Source organism: Cyprinodon tularosa, unplaced genomic scaffold (genome assembly GCF_016077235.1).
Source record: "Cyprinodon tularosa strain WSP-4 unplaced genomic scaffold, ASM1607723v1 ctg978, whole genome shotgun sequence".
NCBI lineage: Eukaryota > Metazoa > Chordata > Actinopteri > Cyprinodontiformes > Cyprinodontidae > Cyprinodon > Cyprinodon tularosa.
This window is the reverse complement of record NW_024039760.1, coordinates 115,576-136,265: the sequence shown is the minus strand read 5'-3', so window position 1 is coordinate 136,265 and position 20,690 is coordinate 115,576. Positions and strand designations below refer to the sequence as shown.

Sequence of the window (20,690 nt, the reverse complement as noted above, 5' to 3'; positions counted from 1 at the left end):
TGATCATGTGGATGCAGCAGGATGAACATGCTAGAATGTAGATATTAAAGAAATAAATCAGAAACTGATGGGATACTATAGGTCTTAGCATGTCAGGCTATCCTTAGCTAATAGCTGGGAGGTGTTAGACCATCAACCAGCAAGGATCCAGCCTGACATGAACTAGAAACTGGTGAAGAACCAGTCCAGGATAAAGCAGGTCCCATTCCCACAGACTGGGAGGCTGGTTACTCTACGAACCAACAGGTTATCCTCTTTTTAGTTAATCTACAGCTTGGTCGCTATGGTAATGGCTAATTGGCTTGAATAAAGATTCAAGGTCAAGGCTTCTCCAATGAAAAACATTTTACAAACTGTCAAGCAAGGCAGTGGTAGCATCATGCTGTGGAGCTAAGCTGAAGCATTGCCCTGATTGGAAGGAATGATCAAGGGAAGGAGCTAAATCCAAAGTCCTGAACCTAAACCCAAATAAAAAGACAATACTTGATATCATCTTTCAGGGAAGAACATAAACACTTCACCTTGAAGCAAATGAAATAAACTGAAATTAAGCTTTTGGGATGGTCCTTACCCCAGGCTTGACCCTGACCCCAGGCTTGACCCTGAGCCCAGGCTTGACCCTGAGCCCAGGCTCGACCCTGACCCCAGGCTTGACCCTGACCCCTGGCTTGACCCTGACTACTGTCTTGGCCCTGACCCCAGGCTTGACCCTGAGCCAAGGCTTGACCCTGAGCCCAGGCTTGACCCTGACCCCAGGCTTGGCCCTGACCCCAGGCTTGGCCCTGACCCCAGGCTTGGTCCTGACCCCAGGCTCGACCCTGACCCCAGGCTTGGCCCTGACCCCAGGCTTGACCCTGACCCCAGGCTTGGTCCTGACCCCAGGCTTGGCCCTGACCCCAGGCTTGACCCTGACCCCAGGCTCGACCCTTACCCCAGGCTTGGTCCTGACCCCAGGCTCGACCCTGACCCCAGGCTTGGCCCTGACCCCAGGCTTGGTCCGTTGATCTTGGCCTTGACCCTAGCCCTAAAGTGGGCCCTGGATATAGCATTGATCTTCATCCCAGTTCTAACCTTAACTTTGATCTTGACCCTTGCTCTAACTCAGACGATGGCTCTAACCCTAGTCTTGACCCTGACATTAAGTCTAGTCTTTACTGTGGCCCTGGCCCCTGCCTTGACTCTAGTTCTGACTTTGGCTTTGATCGTGACCCTGACTCCAGACGCTATCTTGACCCTGACACTAGCCCAAATAATGGCCCTGGGTCTATGTTTGATCTTGACACTTGTTCTGAACTTAACTCGGAACTTGGCCCTTGCTGTAGCTCCAAAGGTGGCCTTAACCCTAACCTTGGCATTTAGTGTAGCCTCTATATGGCCCCTGGCCTCTGCCTTGAGTCTAGTTCTGAGCTCAACCCCTTATTACTACGGCCTTAAGCCCAGTCCTGACCATGTTTCTGACTCTAAGGCATGTGATGCATATCTTTTCCGTACTTGGGATACCTCTCACGCTTTACTGTCTCATATCTCACGCTATTAACTCCTGGTTTTCCCATTAAATGTCTTAAAATTATCTCATTTTCACTCACCGATTTTCATAAAGAACTAGTCACTTAGATGTGTTTCAATAATAAATAACAATGCCCTAACTGAAGACCAAAGGACTAAGTCAACATTATCCCACCCAGCAAAAATTGATTTGAAAGACGACATGATTGACGTCCAAATGACGTCTACATTTGGTTGGAAAGTGAAAAATGAAAAGCTGCAATTTCCAGGTAATTGAAAAGATGTTGAAAACAGGGTTTGTAACGTTGGACGTTGGACTAAGGCCAAACCAAACAGACCATTTTCAACAACTATTTCTGGACTAAATCCAGACTATGACGGACCAACGACATTTGGCCTAAAAACCAATGTCTAAATAACATCTCCTGTTTGGTGGGAATTAACCAAAATACAAACTCTATGAGAACATCAGCAGATCCACATTCAAATGCTTTTCACCTAAAGGTAGTATGGCACTGCAGGACATTCATCTCATTAAAACTAACAGAAGCTAATGGCTTATATTGTTGCCCAAGAGACAGAAACCATCTGAAAATAGAATAAACTCTAATAAGGCAGACCGATCTTGTGGTTTGAGTTGTTTAATGACTACCGTTTGGATAGAATAAACTGGTGGACCATTAAAATGCTCCTGGACACCTGTCACCACTTTAGTCAAACCATTCTAGCCTTAATTAGCGTGTTGGCTCTGACTGTGGTGTCATGTACTGACAGCCTGAGCCACTCTAACAGCCATCATGCAGATAATGACTGCAGGGATGGCTAATGTCGGCAGCAGATTTTAACTAAACCTTGATATCGGTTGTCCAGCATTCAGGAGACATCTAGTTCAGGTTTTCTTTGCCACCTTTCACACTGAAGACATCGAGATGGAAGACTGCTACTATGAACCATCAGACATTTCCTTAATGCGGACACACAGACTTTTCTTAATCAAAGCAGGATCACTAAATCTGCTTCTGATACCCAAACAGTGTCTCTAACCTGAAAACAGAAGCAGCAGAAGAAGTGAGTGGCAGACCTACCGTCTTCAGTCGGGACGTAGATGTTTAAGTAGAGGCAGTCCTCGCTCTGCTCCTGCACATAGCTCACTATCGTATCCAGGTTGGCGGTGAACCACACAGGGAGCATGTCGTTGAGTAAAAAGCGGTCCTCTAAGAACTGAGGACAAACCGGAGCAAAGTGAGTAGCGTTTCTTATTCCCGGCCAGGACATAGGTGGTTCCGGTGGCTGGAACCTCCGTTCCCCTGTTGGAGCCAGTGCGTAGGGAATCCCCAGGTACTGCTCCACTGGTCCCAGGATCTCATTGGGTAATGTAACCTTCACTCCTCGCAGTTTCCCATAGTTGGTGGTGGCTACCGGATGCTGCTGGGCATGGACAGCAGCTAAACACACAGACAGCAGGCCCATCCACAGCAGGAGTCTGGCCCTGGCCTCGGGATACCACATCCATGAAGGCCCCACTGAAACGGACATGCTCTCTGTGGGCGTGGCCTGAACCTGGCAGGCTGTGCTTCTGGATCCTCCTCCTGGGAACTTGGTGCTTTTCTTCAAACTGAGAGCTGGGTGAAGGAATCCCAGCCGAAAACAGTAGCTTTCTCTGAGCTCCCCATCCTCAGGGCGCGCCTCAGAAGATGATGAGCTCCTCCGGTCCAGGAAAAGCCTAGAACACTCCAACAGATCACCTGGAGTCCAGTGTGGTCCAGTTCCCTAGAAGGAAAAGCAAATACCCAAATATTACCGGATGAACTAGCAGTGGATGACGAAAACATCAACATGGTAGCATAGCAGGATATTATCTCTGCACTGCGCCATGAGATGACACTTTGAATACAAAATAAACTGAACTGACGCCAATGATTGAAGCCCAGTGAGGGCAGGATCGGGATCAGAACCAGCTCTGGTCCAGATCAGGACATTACGGGTTTGGAGAAGACGCAAACATCTTCATAAGCCTCATTTCAGGGAAGAACATCTATAGACGTATTAAAGGTACAGTGGGATTAATAACCTTAATCAAAGCTAATATCTGCTAGCAGCGTGGAGGCCCATCTATAAAAGGGCAGTGCAGATATCTGTCAGGATGGATGGAAAAGGCTTGGAGACAGAAAATGGCAGATAAGAAGCCGCTCATATCTTTGGAAGCTAATTCAGGTATAATTACATTAGAAGGATCTCTCATCCATGACTTCTTAGAGGAGATAATAACACCATAACCACAGGATTACTGCTTATAGCTAATCGTGTGACCTACTAATGCTTCTCTTTGGAGGTCTGGCCAGCAGCCAGGCAGTCTGTAATTCTAGCCGTCTTTATCCTGAACAGTTTGGGTCAGAGCTCAGCTTCTATTTCCAAACACAAACACATTATCTCAGGTTGTTTAAGCGAGTCTGAAATTCTAACCCTTCCAGCCCAAATATATCAGAAGGCTGGGATCAATAGATCCAGTCATAAGAACAGAAATGTTTCCATGACTCTGACTGCAGGAAAGGAAAATAAATGTAACGTTTTGGCTGGTCTGGCTGCAGCAATGATAATGATTCAGAGCAACAGTAGCTGCATCCTTAATCCAGCTTAGGCCTTTTTCTATCTTACCTGGGAAATTCTCTCTATAGCTATCAATCAATCAACTCACAGGGGAATGGAGAAGGAAATTCACCTCCAGTAACTGTTTCAGAAGAAAGAAATATCCCAGAGCTCCATCTAAGCCTCAGGAAGACTGAAGTTTTCTCTAGTTTATGACAAACAATTCCTAAGAGGATGCTTCTCCTCTGCAGAAAATGGAAACAAAACTGCTGTTTGCAAAGATGCATCAGGGTCTGGTCCCAGGTTGGAGAACGAACCGAGGAGCTGATGGAGCCAATAGAAACCAAAGGAGATCCGGTCTGTCTGGTCAGGGTCTGGTCCCAGATTGGAAAACGAACCGAGGAGCTGATGGAGCCAATAGAAACCAAAGGAGATCCGGTCTGTCTGGTCAGGGTCTGGTCCCAGATTGGAGAACGAACCGAGGAGCTGATGGAGCAAATAGAAACCAAAGGAGATCCGGTCTGTCTGGTCAGGGTCTGGTCCCAGATTGGAGAACGAACCGAGGAGCTGATGGAGCAAATAGAAACCAAAGGAGATCCGGTCTGTCTGGTCAGGGTCTGGTCCCAGATTGGAGAACGAACCGAGGAACTGATGGAGCCAATAGAAACCAAAGGATATCCAGTCTGTTTGGTCAGGGTCTGGTCCCAGGTTGGAGAACGAACCGAGGAGCTGATGGAGCCAATAGAAACCAACGGAGATCTGGTCTGTTTGGTCAGGGTCTGGTCCCAGATTGGAGAACGAACCGAGGAGCTGATGGAGCAAATAGAAACCAAAGGAGATCCGGTCTGTCTGGTCAGGGTCTGGTCCCAGATTGGAGAACGAACCGAGGAGCTGATGGAGCCAATAGAAACCAAAGGAGATCCGGTCTGTCTGGTCAGGGTCTGGTCCCAGATTGGAGAACGAACCGAGGAGCTGATGGAGCCAATAGAAACCAAAGGAGATCCGGTCTGTCTGGTCAGGGTCTGGTCCCAGGTTGGAGAACGAACCGAGGAGCTGATGGAGCCAATAGAAACCAAAGGAGATCCGGTCTGTTTGGTCAGGGACTGGTCCCAGATTGGAGAACGAACCGAGGAGCTGATGGAGCCAATAGAAACCAAAGGAGATCCGGTCTGTCTGGTCAGGGTCTGGTCCCAGACTGGAGAACGAACCGAGGAGCTGATGGAGCCAATAGAAACCAAAGGAGATCCGGTCTGTTTGGTCAGGGTCTGGTCCCAGATTGGAGAACGAACCGAGGAGCTGATGGAGCCAATAGAAACCAAAGGAGATCCGGTCTGTCTGGTCAGGGTCTGGTCCCAGGTTGGAGAACGCACTGAGGAGCTGATGGAGCCAATAGAAACCAAAGGAAATCCGGTCTGTTTGGTCAGGGTCTGGTCCCAGGTTGGAGAACGAACCGAGGAGCTGATGGAGCCAATAGAAACCAAAGGAGATCCGGTCTGTTTGGTCAGGGTCTGGTCCCAGGTTGGAGAACGAACCGAGGAGCTGATGGAGCCAATAGAAACCAAAGGAGATCCGGTCCGTTTGGTCAGGGTCTGGTCCCAGGTTGTAGAACGAACCGAGGAGCTGATGGAGCCAATAGAAACCAAAGGAGATCCGGTCCGTTTGGTCAGGGTCTGGTCCCAGATTGGAGAACGAACCGAGGAGCTGATGGAGCCAAAAGAAACCAAAGGAGATCCGGTCTGTCTGGTAAGGGTCTGGTCCCAGGTTGGAGAACGAACCGAGGAGCTGATGGAGCCAATAGAAACCAAAGGAGATCCGGTCTGTTTGGTAAGGGTCTGGTCCCAGATTGGAGAACGAACCGAGGAGCTGATGGAGCCAAAAGAAACCAAAGGAGATCCGGTCTGTCTGGTCAGGGTCTGGTCCCAGGTTGGAGAACGAACCGAGGAGCTGATGGAGCCAATAGAAACCAAAGGAGATCCGGTCTGTTTGGTCAGGGTCTGGTCCCAGATTGGAGAACGAACCCAGGAGCTGATGGAGCCAATAGAAACCAAAGGAGATCCGGTCTGTTTGGTCAGGGACTGGTCCCAGATTGGAGAACGAACCGAGGAGCTGATGGAGCAAATAGAAACCAAAGGAGATCCGGTCTGTTTGGTCAGGGTCTGGTCCCAGGTTGGAGAACGAACCGAGGAGCTGATGGAGCCAATAGAAACCAATGGAGATCCGGTCCGTTTGGTCAGGGTCTGGTCCCAGATTGGAGAACGAACCGAGGAGCTGATGGAGCCAATAGAAACCAAAGGAGATCCGGTCTGTCTGGTCAGGGTCTGGTCCCAGATTGGAGAACGAACCGAGGGGCTGATGGAGCCAATAGAAACCAAAGGAGATCCGATCCGTTTGGTCAGGGTCTGGTCCCAGATTGGAGAACGAACCGAGGAGCTGATGGAGCCAATAGAAACCAAAGGAGATCCGGTCTGTTTGGTCAGGGTCTGGTCCCAGGTTGGAGAACGAACCGAGGAGCTGATGGAGCCAATAGAAACCAAAGGAGATCCGGTCTGTCTGGTCAGGGTCTGGTCCCAGGTTGGAGAACGAACCGAGGAGCTGATGGAGCCAATAGAAACCAAAGGAGATCCGGTCTGTCTGGTCAGGGTCTGGTCCCAGGTTGGAGAACGAACCGAGGAGCTGATGGAGCAAATAGAAACCAAAGGAGATCCGGTCTGTTTGGTCAGGGTCTGGTCCCAGATTGGAGAACGAACCGAGGAGCTGATGGAGCCAATAATTCAATTCAATTCAGTTTATTTATATAGCGCCAAATTCACAACACATGTCATCTCAAGGCACTTTACAGTTCAACCAGATCATACAGTCAAATTGATACAAAGTTTTCTATCTAAGGAAAACCAGTTGATTGCATTGACTCATTGACTCAAATACAATCCCCCACACTAAGCATGCTTGTAGCGACAGTGGAGAGGAAAAACTCCCTTTTAACAGGAAGAAACCTCCAGCAGAACCAGGCTCAGTGTGAGCGGCCATCTGCCGAGGCCGACTGGGGTTCAAGGAGACAGAAGCAGAGATACAAAAAGCAGCTGTAAAAGGCGGCCCCGTGCAGGAAACACACAGCCAGGCAGACGAGAAACCAAAGGAGATCCGGTCTGTTTGGTCAGGGTCTGGTCCCAGGTTGGAGAACGAACCGAGGAGCTGATGGAGCCAATAGAAACCAAAGGAGATCCGGTCTGTCTGGTCAGGGTCTGGTCCCAGGTTGGAGAACGAACCGAGGAGCTGATGGAGCCAATAGAAACCAAAGCAGATCCGGTCCGTTTGGTCAGGGTCTGGTCCCAGATTGGAGAACGAACCGAGGAGCTGATGGAGCCAATAGAAACCAAAGGAGATCCGGTCTGTTTGGTCAGGGTCTGGTCCCAGGTTGGAGAACGAACCGAGGAGCTGATGGAGCCAATAGAAACCAAAGGAGATCCGGTCCGTTTGGTCAGGGTCTGGTCTCAGATTGGAGAACGAACCGAGGAGCTGATGGAGCCAAAAGAAACCAAAGGAGATCCGGTCTGTCTGGTCAGGGTCTGGTCCCAGGTTGGAGAACGAACCGAGGAGCTGATGGAGCCAATAGAAACCAAAGGAGATCCGGTCTGTCTGGTCAGGGTCTGGTCCCAGGTTGGAGAACGAACCGAGGAGCTGATGGAGCCAATAGAAACCATACAAGATCCGGTCTGTCTGGTCAGGGTCTGGTCCCAGATTGGAGAACGAACCGAGGAGCTGATGGAGCCAAAAGAAACCAAAGGAGATCCGGTCTGTTTGGTCAGGGTCTGGTCCCATGTTGAAGAACGGACCGAGGATCTGGTCTGTTTGGTCAGGGTCTGGTCCCAGATTGGAGAACGAACCGAGGAGCTGATGGAGCCAATAGAAACCAAAGGAGATCCGGTCCGTTTGGTCAGGGTCTGGTCCCATGTTGAAGGACGGACCGAGGATCTGGTCTGTTTGGTCAGGGTCTGGTCCCAGATTGGAGAACGAACCGAGGAGCTGATGGAGCCAAAAGAAACCAAAGGAGATCCGGTCTGTTTGGTCAGGGTCTGGTCCCATGTTGAAGAACGGACCGAGGATCTGGTCTGTTTGGTCAGGGTCTGGTCCCAGATTGGAGAACGAACCGAGGAGCTGATGGAGCCAATAGAAACCAAAGGAGATCCGGTCCGTTTGGTCAGGGTCTGGTCCCATGTTGAAGGACGGACCGAGGATCTGGTCTGTTTGGTCAGGGTCTGGTCCCAGATTGGAGAACGAACCGAGGAGCTGATGGAGCCAAAAGAAACCAAAGGAGATCCGGTCTGTTTGGTCAGGGTCTGGTCCCAGATTGGAGAACGAACCGAGGAGCTGATGGAGCCAATAGAAACCAAAGGAGATCCGGTCCGTTTGGTCAGGGTCTGGTCCCATGTTGAAGAACGGACCGAGGATCTGGTCTGTTTGGTCAGGGTCTGGTCACAGATTGGAGAACGAACCGAGGAGCTGATGGAGCCAAAAGAAACCAAAGGAAATCCGGTCTGTTTGGTCAGGGTCTGGTCCCATGTTGAAGAACGGACCGAGGATCTGGTCTGTTTGGTCAGGGTCTGGTCCCAGATTGGAGAACGAACCGAGGAGCTGATGGAGCCAATAGAAACCAAAGGAGATCCGGTCCGTTTGGTCAGGGTCTGGTCCCATGTTGAAGAACGGACCGAGGATCTGGTCTGTTTGGTCAGGGTCTGGTCCCAGATTGGAGAACGAACCGAGGAGCTGATGGAGCCAATTGAAACCAAAGGAGATCCGGTCCGTTTGGTCAGGGTCTGGTCCCAGATTGGAGAACGAACCGAGGAGCTGATGGAGCCAATAGAAACCAAAGGAGATCCAGTCTGTTTGGTCAGGGTCTGGTCCCAGGTTGGAGAACGAACCGAGGAGCTGATGGAGCTAATAGAAACCAAAGGAGATCCGGTCTGTTTGGTCAGGGTCTGGTCCCAGATTGGAGAACGAACCGAGGAGCTGATGGAGCCAATAGAAACCAAAGGAGATCCGGTCTGTTTGGTCAGGGTCTGGTCCCAGGTTGGAGAACGAACCGAGGAGCTGATGGAGCCAATAGAAACCAAAGGAGATCCGGTCTGTTTGGTCAGGGTCTGGTCCCAGGTTGGAGAACAAACCGAGGAGCTGATGGAGCCAATAGAAACCAAAGGAGATCCGGTCTGTCTGGTCAGGGTCTGGTCCCAGGTTGGAGAACGAACCGAGGAGCTGATGGAGCCAATAGAAACCAAAGGAGATCCGGTCTGTTTGGTCAGGGTCTGGTCCCAGGTTGGAGAACGAACCGAGGAGCTGATGGAGCCAATAGAAACCAAAGGAGATCCGGTCCGGTTGGTCAGGGTCTGGTCTCAGATTGGAGAACGAACCGAGGAGCTGATGGAGCCAAAAGAAACCAAAGGAGATCCGGTCTGACTGGTCAGGGTCTGGTCCCAGGTTGGAGAACGAACCGAGGAGCTGATGGAGCCAATAGAAACCAAAGGAGATCCGGTCTGTCTGGTCAGGGTCTGGTCCCAGGTTGGAGAACGAACCGAGGAGCTGATGGAGCCAATAGAAACCAAACAAGATCCGGTCTGTCTGGTCAGGGTCTGGTCCCAGATTGGAGAACGAACCGAGGAGCTGATGGAGCCAAAAGAAACCAGAGGAGATCCGGTCTGTTTGGTCAGGGTCTGGTCCCATGTTGAAGAACGGACCGAGGATCTGGTCTGTTTTATCAGGGTCTGGTCCCAGATTGGAGAACGAACCGAGGAGCTGATGGAGCCAATAGAAACCAAAGGAGATCCGGTCCGTTTGGTCAGGGTCTGGTCCCATGTTGAAGAACGGACCGAGGATCTGGTCTGTTTGGTCAGGGTCTGGTCCCAGATTGGAGAACGAACCGAGGAGCTGATGGAGCCAATAGAAACCAAAGGAGATCCGGTCCGTTTGGTCAGGGTCTGGTCCCAGATTGGAGAACGAACCGAGGAGCTGATGGAGCCAATAGAAACCAAAGGAGATCCAGTCTGTTTGGTCAGGGTCTGGTCCCAGATTGGAGAATGAACCGAGGAGCTGATGGAGCCAATAGAAACCAAAGGAGATCCAGTCTGTTTGGTCAGGGTCTGGTCCCAGGTTGGAGAACGAACCGAGGAGCTGATGGAGCCAATAGAAACCAAAGGAGATCCGGTCTGTTTGGTCAGGGTCTGGTCCCAGATTGGAGAACGAACCGAGGAGCTGATGGAGCCAAAAGAAACCAAAGGAGATCCGGTCTGTCTGGTCAGGGTCTGGTCCCAGGTTGGAGAACGAACCGAGGAGCTGATGGAGCCAATAGAAACCAAAGGAGATCCGGTCCATTTGGTCAGGGTCTGGTCCCAGGTTGGAGAACGAACCGAGGAGCTGATGGAGCCAATAGAAACCAAAGGAGATCCGGTCCATTTGGTCAGGGTCTGGTCCTAGATTGGAGAACGGACCGAGGAGCTGATGGAGCCAATAGAAACCAAAGGAGATCTGGTCCGTTTGGTCAGGGTCTGGTCCTAGATTGGAGAACGGACCGAGGATCCGGTCTGTTTGGCCCGAGGGATCCACTCTTTCTCTATAGACCCTCTGAGAAGTTCAGCCTCACAGGAAGTGACACTCTGTTTGGATGGAAATGTTAAAAAAAATAGATCACTTCCTGTAAGGCTGAACCTTTCAGAGGGTCTACGGAGAAGGGGCGGATCCTGAAGCTAGCTGCTGGATGCTGATTGGCCGACACACTCAAGGATTTCTGACAGCGCAGAGGTTTTCATCAGGATGGGAAAAGTGATTATTCAGTTGGAGCAGTCATCTGGTATTGTTGCCATGGTTACTGGGGGTTATCACTTTAATCGCTGTAGTAATGACATCGATGTATTTCTAAATGTAAAGATGAGCCTCCACTGTTCCAGCTGCTATAAACCATTATTATTCTGATGGAAAAAGGTAGCAGACTAACAGCGCCGCCCTGTTGGCCATGCAGCGTAACTGCAGAGGCAGGACACCAGCCTGGAGATAGACATTACTTCATAGATGCTGAATCTAAAACCACATTACCAATCTAATCTTAGTAGATCTATCCATCCAAAGGGACAGCATCACTTTCCTTCATTTCTGATGTGCGCATGCGCGAAAGCAGCATGCTGCAGTTACACCGCTCCTGTTACGCTTTTAACTTTCGTATTTTTATCTTTTTTTGATTGCTCTTATTTTTTCACAGTGACTCTGTGAAGTACTATCCTCTATAATGAGGTATTTTTCGGGGAGTTTCTGTGCTTTTTTGTGCTGTTTTTATCATGCCACTCCCACCGGGACACGCTGCCTTTGTTTACTCCAGAGAACAGCTGATCGCTCTAATGCCGGCCGGCGTTTAACCAGACCAGCTGGAATACCACCCGAACTCTGGAGGAAAACACGCCGTGGTTGCAGAGGAGGAAAACAACATCGTGGGATGAAAGGAGGGTCGAGACGGGACGGACTTATTGAAAGGAGAAGATTTAAGCAGTGTCTCCCCTCTGTTGTTATGGGAAATGTGCGGTCCCTTAGCAACAAGATGGACGAGCTAACGGCGCTAACGCGGAGTCAATCGGAGTATCAGGAGTGCAGTTTGATGTGCTTTACGGAGACATGGCTGCACAAAGACATTACGGACCTGATTGTCTCCGTGGATGGCTTTCATACCATCCGGGCCCGACCGGGACACTAAGAGTGGTAAGCGAAAAGGAGGGGGGCTTGCCATTCTAGTAAACAGCAGATGGTGTTACCCGGGTCACATCACCATTAAAAAACAGCTCTGTTGCCCGGATGTTGAACTGCTGGCCATTGGACTCCGTCCATATCAGCTGCCCAGAGAGATCCCGCATGTCATCGCTGTTGTCCTGTACATCCCTCCTTCTGCAAACCCAACATCTGCCTGCAGCACCATCCATAATATCATCTCTGAACTACAGACCCATCATCCCAATGCCCTCATCATCATGTCGGGAGACTTTAACCATGTCACCATGAACAAAGTTCTACCGACCTTCAAACAATATGTGAGCTGCCCTACCAGAGATGTGAGGACCCTGGACCTGATGTATGCTAACATTAAGGATGCATACATCTCCTCTCCACTCCCCCCTCTGGGCAGGTCAGATCACAACCTGGTTCATCTCAAACCCTGTTATGTGCCTCTGGTGAGGAGGAAGCCAACGACCACAAGAACTGTGAGGAGGTGGTCGGAGGAGGCTTGTGAGGCACTGCAGGCCTGCTTTGAGGTGACCGACTGGCCTGCACTCTGTGAGCCCCACGGGGAGGACATTGATGGGCTCACAGAGTGCATCACGGATTATATAAACTTCTGTGTGGACTGCAATGTTCCAGCTCGGACTGTCACCTGTTACCCCAACAACAAACCTTGGATCACCAAGAAAATAAAGGCCATCCTGAATGAGAAGAAGAGAGCATTCAGAGATGGCAACCGTGAGGAGGTGAGGATAGTGCAGGGGGTACTCAAACGAAAAATCAAGGAGGCTAAGGACAAATACAGGAGAAAGCTGGAGAATAAACTCATGACCAACAACATGAGGGATGTGTGGAGTGGGATGAAAACCATCACAGGGTTCCAGAAGTCCACTGTTGTGGGGTTGGAAGGGTGCGTGGACCGGGCCAATGAACTGAACTTATTTTTTAATAGGTTTGATACTGCGGCCCATCCCCCACAACCCTCCACTGCTGGCTTCCCTCCAACGACCACTCCACCTTCTTCCACTCCTCCTCCATACAGACCCCCTGTCTGCTCTTCACCACTGCAATCCACATCCACTGTCTCCACCCCTCCCTCCTGCTTCACATCCTGTCCTACAGAACATGAGGACCTCACCCCTCCCCCTACAGTCACCTCTACAGTGTCCTTCACTCCTGACCTAGTGAGAAGACAGCTAACCAGACTCCACTCTGGCAAAGCTGCGGGCCCCGATGGTGTACTCCCCTGGGTGCTCAAAGCTTGTTCCAACCAGCTGTGTGGAATATTTAGCCTAGTCTTCAGCCTGAGCATGCTCCTCCAGAGAGTACCCGTGCTGTGGAAGACGTCCTGCCTCGTTCCGGTGCCAAAGACGTCGCGCCCTAGCGACCCTCAGGACTACAGACCGGTAGCACTGACGTCCCATATCATGAAGACCTTTGAGAGGCTAGTCCTGGAGCAGCTAAGGCCCATGGTCAGGCCCTTACTGATCCACTACAGTTCGCCTACCAGCCCCGCCCGGGAGTTGAGGACAGCATCATCTTCCTGCTGAACAGAGTCTACAATCACCTGGACAAGCCGGCGAGCACAGTGAGAATCATGTTCTTTGACTTCTCCAGCGCCTTCAACACCATCCGCCCGGCTCTACTAGGTGAGAAGATGACTGCGATGCAGGTGGAGGCCCCCATCGTGTCCTCGATTGTTGATTACCTGATGGGCAGACCACAGTATGTACGCCTACAGAACAGTGTCTGACAGGTTGGTCAGCAACACTGGGGCGCCTCAGGGGACTGTCCTCTCCCCCTTCCTCTTCACCCTTTTCACCTCGGACTTCAGCTATTGCTCTGAGTCCTGCCACCTTCAGATGTTTTCTGATGACTCAGCAATTGTTGGCTGCATTGAAAAGGGTGAGGAGAGTGAATACAGGACCGTGGTGGGCAACTTTGTCACTTGGAGTGAGCTGAACCACCTGCAGCTCAATGTGACAAAGACTAAGGAGCTCAAAGTGGATCTGAGGAGGACAAAAACACCTGTGATCCCTGTTTCCATCCAGGGGGTTCCTGTTGACACTGTGGAGGAGTATAAGTACCTGGGAGTGTACTTTAACAATAAGTTGGACCGGACTAGAAGCACCGAGGCGGTCTACAAAAAGGGCCAAAGCCGACTATTCTTCCTGAGGAGGCTGAAGTCCTTTAACATCTGTGGGACCATGCTGAGGATGTTTTATGAGTCTGTTGTTGCCAGCACGCTCTTCTTTGCTGTCACATGCTGGGGCAGTGGGCTGAGGGTCGCTGAAAACAACAGACTGAACAAACTGATCAAGAGGGCCGGTGATGCTGTGGGGGAGCAGCTGGACACCCTGACCTCCGTGGCAGAGAGGAGGATGCTGTCCAGGTTTCAGTCCATCTTAGACAATGACTCACATCCTCTCCACGACACACTGGTCCAGCAGACGAGCTCCTTCAGCAGAAGACTCCTCCTACCCAGATGCTCCACAGAGCGCCACAGGAAATCATTCCTACCTGTGGTCATCAACCTATATAACGCCTCCCTCAAGTGATTCAGCCCCCCCCCCCCCCCCCCCCCCCCGTCCGTAATTGACATTTATGCACTATTTTTGCACGCCACATATCACTTTACATGGATTTATTCACTTTAATTGGACTTTTCACTTTATTTGGATTTAGTTTTTACATATACATAGATATATGTACAGAAGAGCTATATGTGTATATATATTTTATCTCTTTTAATTCTTATTTTTTATCTTATTATATTGTATAGTTGGATGTGTGTATATATCATGTAAAACTGTAACTAGAGCGTGTAACAAAAGTAATTTCCCTCTGGGATTATTAAAGTATTTCTGATTCTGATTCTGCAGTGCAATGGCCGCTGCATCCTGTCTCCTGACCAGTTCATGGCAAGCTAACCCAACCAGGTCGTAGCTACAGATTACCAGAAAGTTGCCCTGACTGGACATGCCTTTCAACTGTAACCAGCCAGGAGCTCAAAGCTGGGGGGACAAACATGTCCCTCTGTGTGTCCCTCCTCCTCCACCATGAAGGTAGATCATAGTAACGTCCTGGTCTCAGCTGATCTAAGGGGCTTTGCTTTAATGTTTCCACATCCCGATTTATTCTCAGGGTTGCCACCTATCCTGCGTCCCTCCCCATAAACCCCAGAGTATGTACGTCCCAGCTGGTTCCTCAGACACTGGATTCCATTTTAATCTGTAATCCTTTGGGATTTCTGGCTGCTTCCTCTCAGAGCGGCTTCAAAGGACAGATAAAATGATGAAGAAAACAAAGGAGAAATTTGAGGATTTTTGAAAGAAAACCTTGAAATAAAATCCAACCAGAGGGTTAGGGTTAATTTTAGGTGCAGTACTTGTGTCCCGATGACATCCCCCTAATTTAGTCCAGTGACCTAAAAAGTTTGGTTTAGGGAGTCAAAGAAAAGGCACGGGCCGACGCATGTCACTCAAGAGCTCATTTCCTTGTGTTTAGCCCAGGTAGGAGGGTCAGGTGAGGTTAGGGTTACTCCTGACAGTCAGAGCCTCAGTGGCATCAAACATAAAGAGAAACAGGAGAGCTAACGGTGCCTAGCTACACAGTGAAAGGAAGAACTTCTACCTGAGTCCAAAGCAAAGCTGAATGAAGCAGCAGCGCATTAAAATGTAAAGGTTTAATGTTTCAGGATCTAATTAAAGCTTAGCTGCATTAAAATGACACCATGTGAACCTCTGCAGGTCCCTGCATCCATTATTAGATCGTAGATGCACCTGAAGCACCCAGCTGTCAGCTACCTGGCTGCTGTCCAGTGGGACACGTCTCAGATACGTCAAGTGGACACGTCTCAGACGACGTCCAGTGGGACACGTCTCAGACGACGTCCTGTGGACACGTCTCAGACGACGTCCAGTGGGACACGTCTCAGACGACGTCCAGTGGGACACGTCTCAGATAACATCCTGTTGACACGTTTCAAAGGCCGCCAAATGGACACGGCTCAGACGACGTCCTGTGGACACGTCTCAGACGACGTCCTGTGGACACGTCTCAGACGACGTCCAGTGGGACACGTCTCAGACGACGTCCAGTGGGACACGTCTCAGACGACGTCCTGTGGACACGTCTCAGACGACGTCCAGTGGGACACGTCTCAGACGACGTCCAGTGGGACACGTCTCAGATAACATCCTGTTGACACGTTTCAAAGGCCGCCAAATGGACACGGCTCAGAGACCATCCAGAGGGACATGGCTCAGAGCCCAGCAGGATGCGGACAGACACCCCATGATGGGTTCTGAACCAGAGTCTTTGGATCAACTCTTACTCTGTCAGTCTAATGGATAGATGAACAGAACTAGATCTTCTGCATCGAACATCCTGGAAATAAACTGAACAAACTGGGTTGGTGGAAAGCAAAAGGTCCGGAGAGGTCCAACTGGTTCTGGTTCTTTGTTCTGGTTAGTAGAGGCCATGTCTGACCTCCTAATGTCTGGCTCTGTTAGGGTTAGGTTTAGATCTGACTAGACCAGCTCTGACCGGACCTGGTGGCTTGACTGGACCGGACCTGCTGCGGGGAGCGGAATGGATCTGCTGCCTGGAGCGGACCAGACCTGGTGCCTGGAGCGGACCAGACCTGTTGCCTGGAGCAGACTAGACCAGACCGAACCTGATGCCTGGAACGGACCGGACTGGATCTGTTGCCTGGACCGGACTAAACCTGCTGCCTGGAGCGGACCAGACCTGGTGCCTGGAGCGGACCAGACCTGTTGCCCGGAGCAGACTAGACCGGACCGAACCTGATGCCTGGAACGGACCGGACTGGATCTGTTGCCTGGACCGGACTGGACCTGCTGCCTGGAGCGAACCAGACCTGTTGCCTGGAGCAGACTAGACCTGCTGCCTGGACCAGACCAGACCTGGTGCCTGGAGCGGACTAGACCTGTTGCCTGGAGCAGACTAGACCGGACCGAACCTGATGCCTGGAACGGACCGGACTGGATCTGTTGCCTGGACCGGACTGGACCTGCTGCCTGGAGCGGACCAGACCTGTTGCCTGGAGCAGACTAGACCGGACCGGACCTGATGCCTGGAAAGGACCGGACTGGATCTGTTGCTTGGACCGGACTAGACCTGCTGCCAGGACCAGACCAGACCTGGTGCCTGGACCAGACCAGACCTGGTGCCTGGAGCGGACTAGACCTGTTGCCTGGAGCAGACTAGACCGGACCGAACCTGATGCCTGGAACGGACCGGACTGGATCTGTTGCCTGGACCGGACTGGACCTGCTGCCTGGAGCGGACCAGACCTGTTGCCTGGAGCAGAATAGACCGGACCGGACCTGATGCCTGGAAAGGACCGGACTGGATCTGTTGCTTGGACCGGACTAGACCTGCTGCCAGGACCAGACCAGACCTGGTGCCTGGACCAGACCAGACCTGGTGCCTGGAGCGGACCAGACCTGTTGCCTGGAGCAGACTAGACCGGACCGAACCTGATGCCTGGAACGGACCGGACTGGATCTGTTGCCTGGACCGGACTGGACCTGCTGCCTGGAGCGGACCAGACCTTTTGCCAGTGGCAGACTAGACCTGTTGCCTGGAGCGGACAAAACCGGACTGGACCTGATGCCTTGAACGGACCGGAGTGGATCTGTTGCCTGGACCGGACTAGACCTGCTGCCAGGAGCGGACCAGACCTTTTGCCAGTAGCAGACTAGACCGGACCGGACCTAATGCCTGGAACGGACCGGACTGGATCTGTTGCCTGGACCGGACTAGACCTGCTGCCAGGAGCGGACTAGACCTGTTGCCTGGAGCGGACAAAACCGGACTGGACCTGATGCCTTGAACGGACCGGAGTGGATCTGTTGCCTGGACCGGACTAGACCTGCTGCCAGGAGCGGACTAGACCTGTTGCCTGGAGCGGACAAAACCGGACTGGACCTAATGCCTTGAACGGACCGGAGTGGATCTGTTGCCTGGACCGGACTGGACCTGCTGCCTGGACCAGGCTGGACCGGTTGCCTGGAGCGGACCAGACCTGCTGCCTGGACTGGAACAGACCTGCTGCCTGGACCAGACCTGTTGCCTGGAGCGGACTGGACCGGACCTGTTGCTTGGACCAAACCTGCTGCCTGGACTGGAACAGACCTGCTGCCTGGACCAGACCAGGCTGGACCGGCTGCCTGGACCGGACCAAACCTGCTGCCTGGACTGGAACAGACCTCCTGCCTGGACCAGACCTGTTGCCTGGAGCGGACTGGAACGGACCTGTTGCTTGGACTAGACCTGCTGCCCGGACCGGGCCGGATTGTATCTGTTGCCTGGACCTGACTGAACCTGCTGCCTGGACCAGACTGGACCTGCTGCCTGGGCTTGATCAGACCTGCTCCATGGACTGGAACAGACCCTGTTGCCTGGACCGGACTGGACCAGACCCATTTCCTGGAGCAGACTGGACCAGACCTGTTTCCTGGAGAAGACTGGACCAGACCTGTTGCTTGGACCAGACCTATTGCCTGGAGCGGACCAGACCTGCAGCTTGGACCGGACTGGACCACAACTGCAGCCTGGACCGGACTAGACTGGACCGGCCCTGTTGCCTGGACTGGACCTGATACCGGAAGGGGACCTGCTGCCTGGAGCAGGAGCAACCACCTGCACCCAGCACTAAAGGACATGTCCCCCAAAGATCAAGAACGTCAGAAGGAACGTCTTCTTCCTCTCTGAGTGACCCTGCAGGGTTCCTTCAGAAGATACAGGCCCTTGTTTCCAGCTTCCCCTCCGCTAATACGCTATCCATCCAGACTCTGAGGGTTAGAACCTTGGAGTCCATCCACAGCTGATCCATCATCTGCTGCTCCATCCTGACCATCTCCATCCTGACCATCTCCATCCTGACCGGGTCCATAAACCTTCTGACCATCTCCATCCTGACCATCTCCATCTGACCCATCTCCATCCTGACCATCTCCATCTGACCCATCTCCATCCTGACCATCTCCATCCTGACCATCTCCATCCTGACCATCTCCATCCTGACCATCTCCATCCTGACCCATCTCCATCCTGACCATCTCCATCTGACTCATCTCCATCCTGACCATCTCCATCCTGACCATCTCCATCTGACCCATCTCCATCCTGACCCATCTCCATCCTGACCATCTCCATCCTGACCCATCTCCATCCTGACCATCTCCATCTGACCCATCTCCATCCTGACCCATCTCCATCCTGACCATCTCCATCCTGACCATCTCCATCCTGGTCCTGCTTCCTCCTCTCAGCCTCCACAGAACAAACTTCATCCACCACAGGTGACAACCTGCCGGTTTAACCCCTTCCTGCCCAGGTTTCTCCACACCTCCATCTTGTGGCAGCTCGGATCGGATCGGATCGGACCGGACCGCATCGGCCGAGCTGCGCATAGAGAGTAATGATGGAGGACGTCAGTCCGCGTTTATTCTCATGCGCGCGCGCACACAAACAATGCGCTACCTATAGACATAGATCCAGAGCAATCAGAGTTGGTGACTAAAGCGTCTGCATCAGATGGTTGCTGTTTGCTCTGACTTTGCTCTCCGCGCAGGAATGACGCGGATGCGCTAATCTGCTGCTTCCCTCCCATCATCCAGAGCAACTCAGGGAAAGTCCTGCAGAACCATCACTCACCTCAGCCTCGGATCCTGTCAGTGCGCCGATCTGCAGCCTCACAGAACAAATGCATGGAAGTCCAGAACGGAGCGAATCCACAGCGAAGCGGCGCAGTCCATGAGCGCAGGAGGAGCCCTGCAGGAGAAGGAGGCGTGCAGGAGGAGGAGCGCTGCAGGAGGAGCGCTGCTGTCCCTGCTCTCTGAGCAGTATGGCGCTGCGTCTCTATCAGCTCTGAGGATGTTTCAATGAGTCACTGCGGAGCTGCAGCTCACTCTAATTGCTCTGAGAGTGGATGGCGCGCGCGAGATTAGTGATACAGAACCATCTCTCTCTCACTCTCTCCTCCCCCTCTCTCCCCCCTCTCTATCTCTGGCTTTGATTGGACGACAGGGGCAGGGTTTGAGCGAGCCAGAAGCCAATGGGAAGCAGCAACCTCTCCTTACTGAAATAAAAAATGCATGAAACAATAGTTTTAAAGTACCTAAACATAATTAAGTAAATGCCTAAAGCTGTGGCATCATTTTTTTCAGTGATTCACAAAAGGCTTTCTGCTGTTTGATATAGATCTAGATATTTAGAATTTCTTCATCATATTCTGTTCATTTCATGCAATGCTGTCACACTTTTCAAGCACCATAGACCCACCGTTTCAAAGTATAACGATCTAAGCAGATCTAAGCCCACGGAGTCAGAGACGGTCCTTCTCTCTGTCCTCGGCACGCTTACCGAAGACCTAGGAGTCAGAGACGGTCCTTCCTTTTGTCCTCTGAACGCTAACCGAGGCCTACGGAGTCAGAGACGGTCCTTCTCTCTGTCCTCTGAACGCTAACCGAGGCCCATGGAGTCAGAGACGGTCCTTCTCTCTGTCCTTGGCATACTAACCGAGGCCCACGGAGTCAGAGACGGTCCTTCTCTCTGTCCTCGGCACGCTTACCGAAGACCTAGGAGTCAGAGACGGTCCTTCTCTCTGTCCTTTGAACGCTAACTGAGGCCCACGGAGTCAGAGACGGTCCTTCTCTCTGTCCTCGGCACGCTAACCGAGGCCCACGGAGTCAGAGACGGTCCTTCTCTCTGTCCTCGGCACGCTAACCGAGGCCCACGGAGTCAGAGACGGTCCTCCTCTCTGTCCTCGGCACGCTAACCGAGGCCCACGGAGTCAGAGACGGTCCTTCTCTCTTTCC

The 20,690-nt window shown here is 51.9% G+C and overlaps 1 protein-coding gene across 1 annotated transcript in view; it reads right to left on the bottom strand.

The window, feature by feature from the left end:
• LOC119777020 (neuroligin-4, X-linked-like) overlaps window positions 1-19,841 on the bottom strand; it is a 43,630-nt gene extending 23,789 nt beyond the window's left edge. The window contains exons 1-2 of the mRNA XM_038275756.1: window positions 19,528-19,841; window positions 2,592-3,276 (exon numbers count right to left, since the gene is read on the bottom strand). Coding sequence (XP_038131684.1) covers window positions 2,592-3,042 — 451 coding nt within the window. The 5' untranslated portion in view covers window positions 3,043-3,276; window positions 19,528-19,841. The remainder of the gene's footprint in view (window positions 1-2,591; window positions 3,277-19,527) is intronic.
• Window positions 19,842-20,690: the final 849 nt, after the last annotated feature.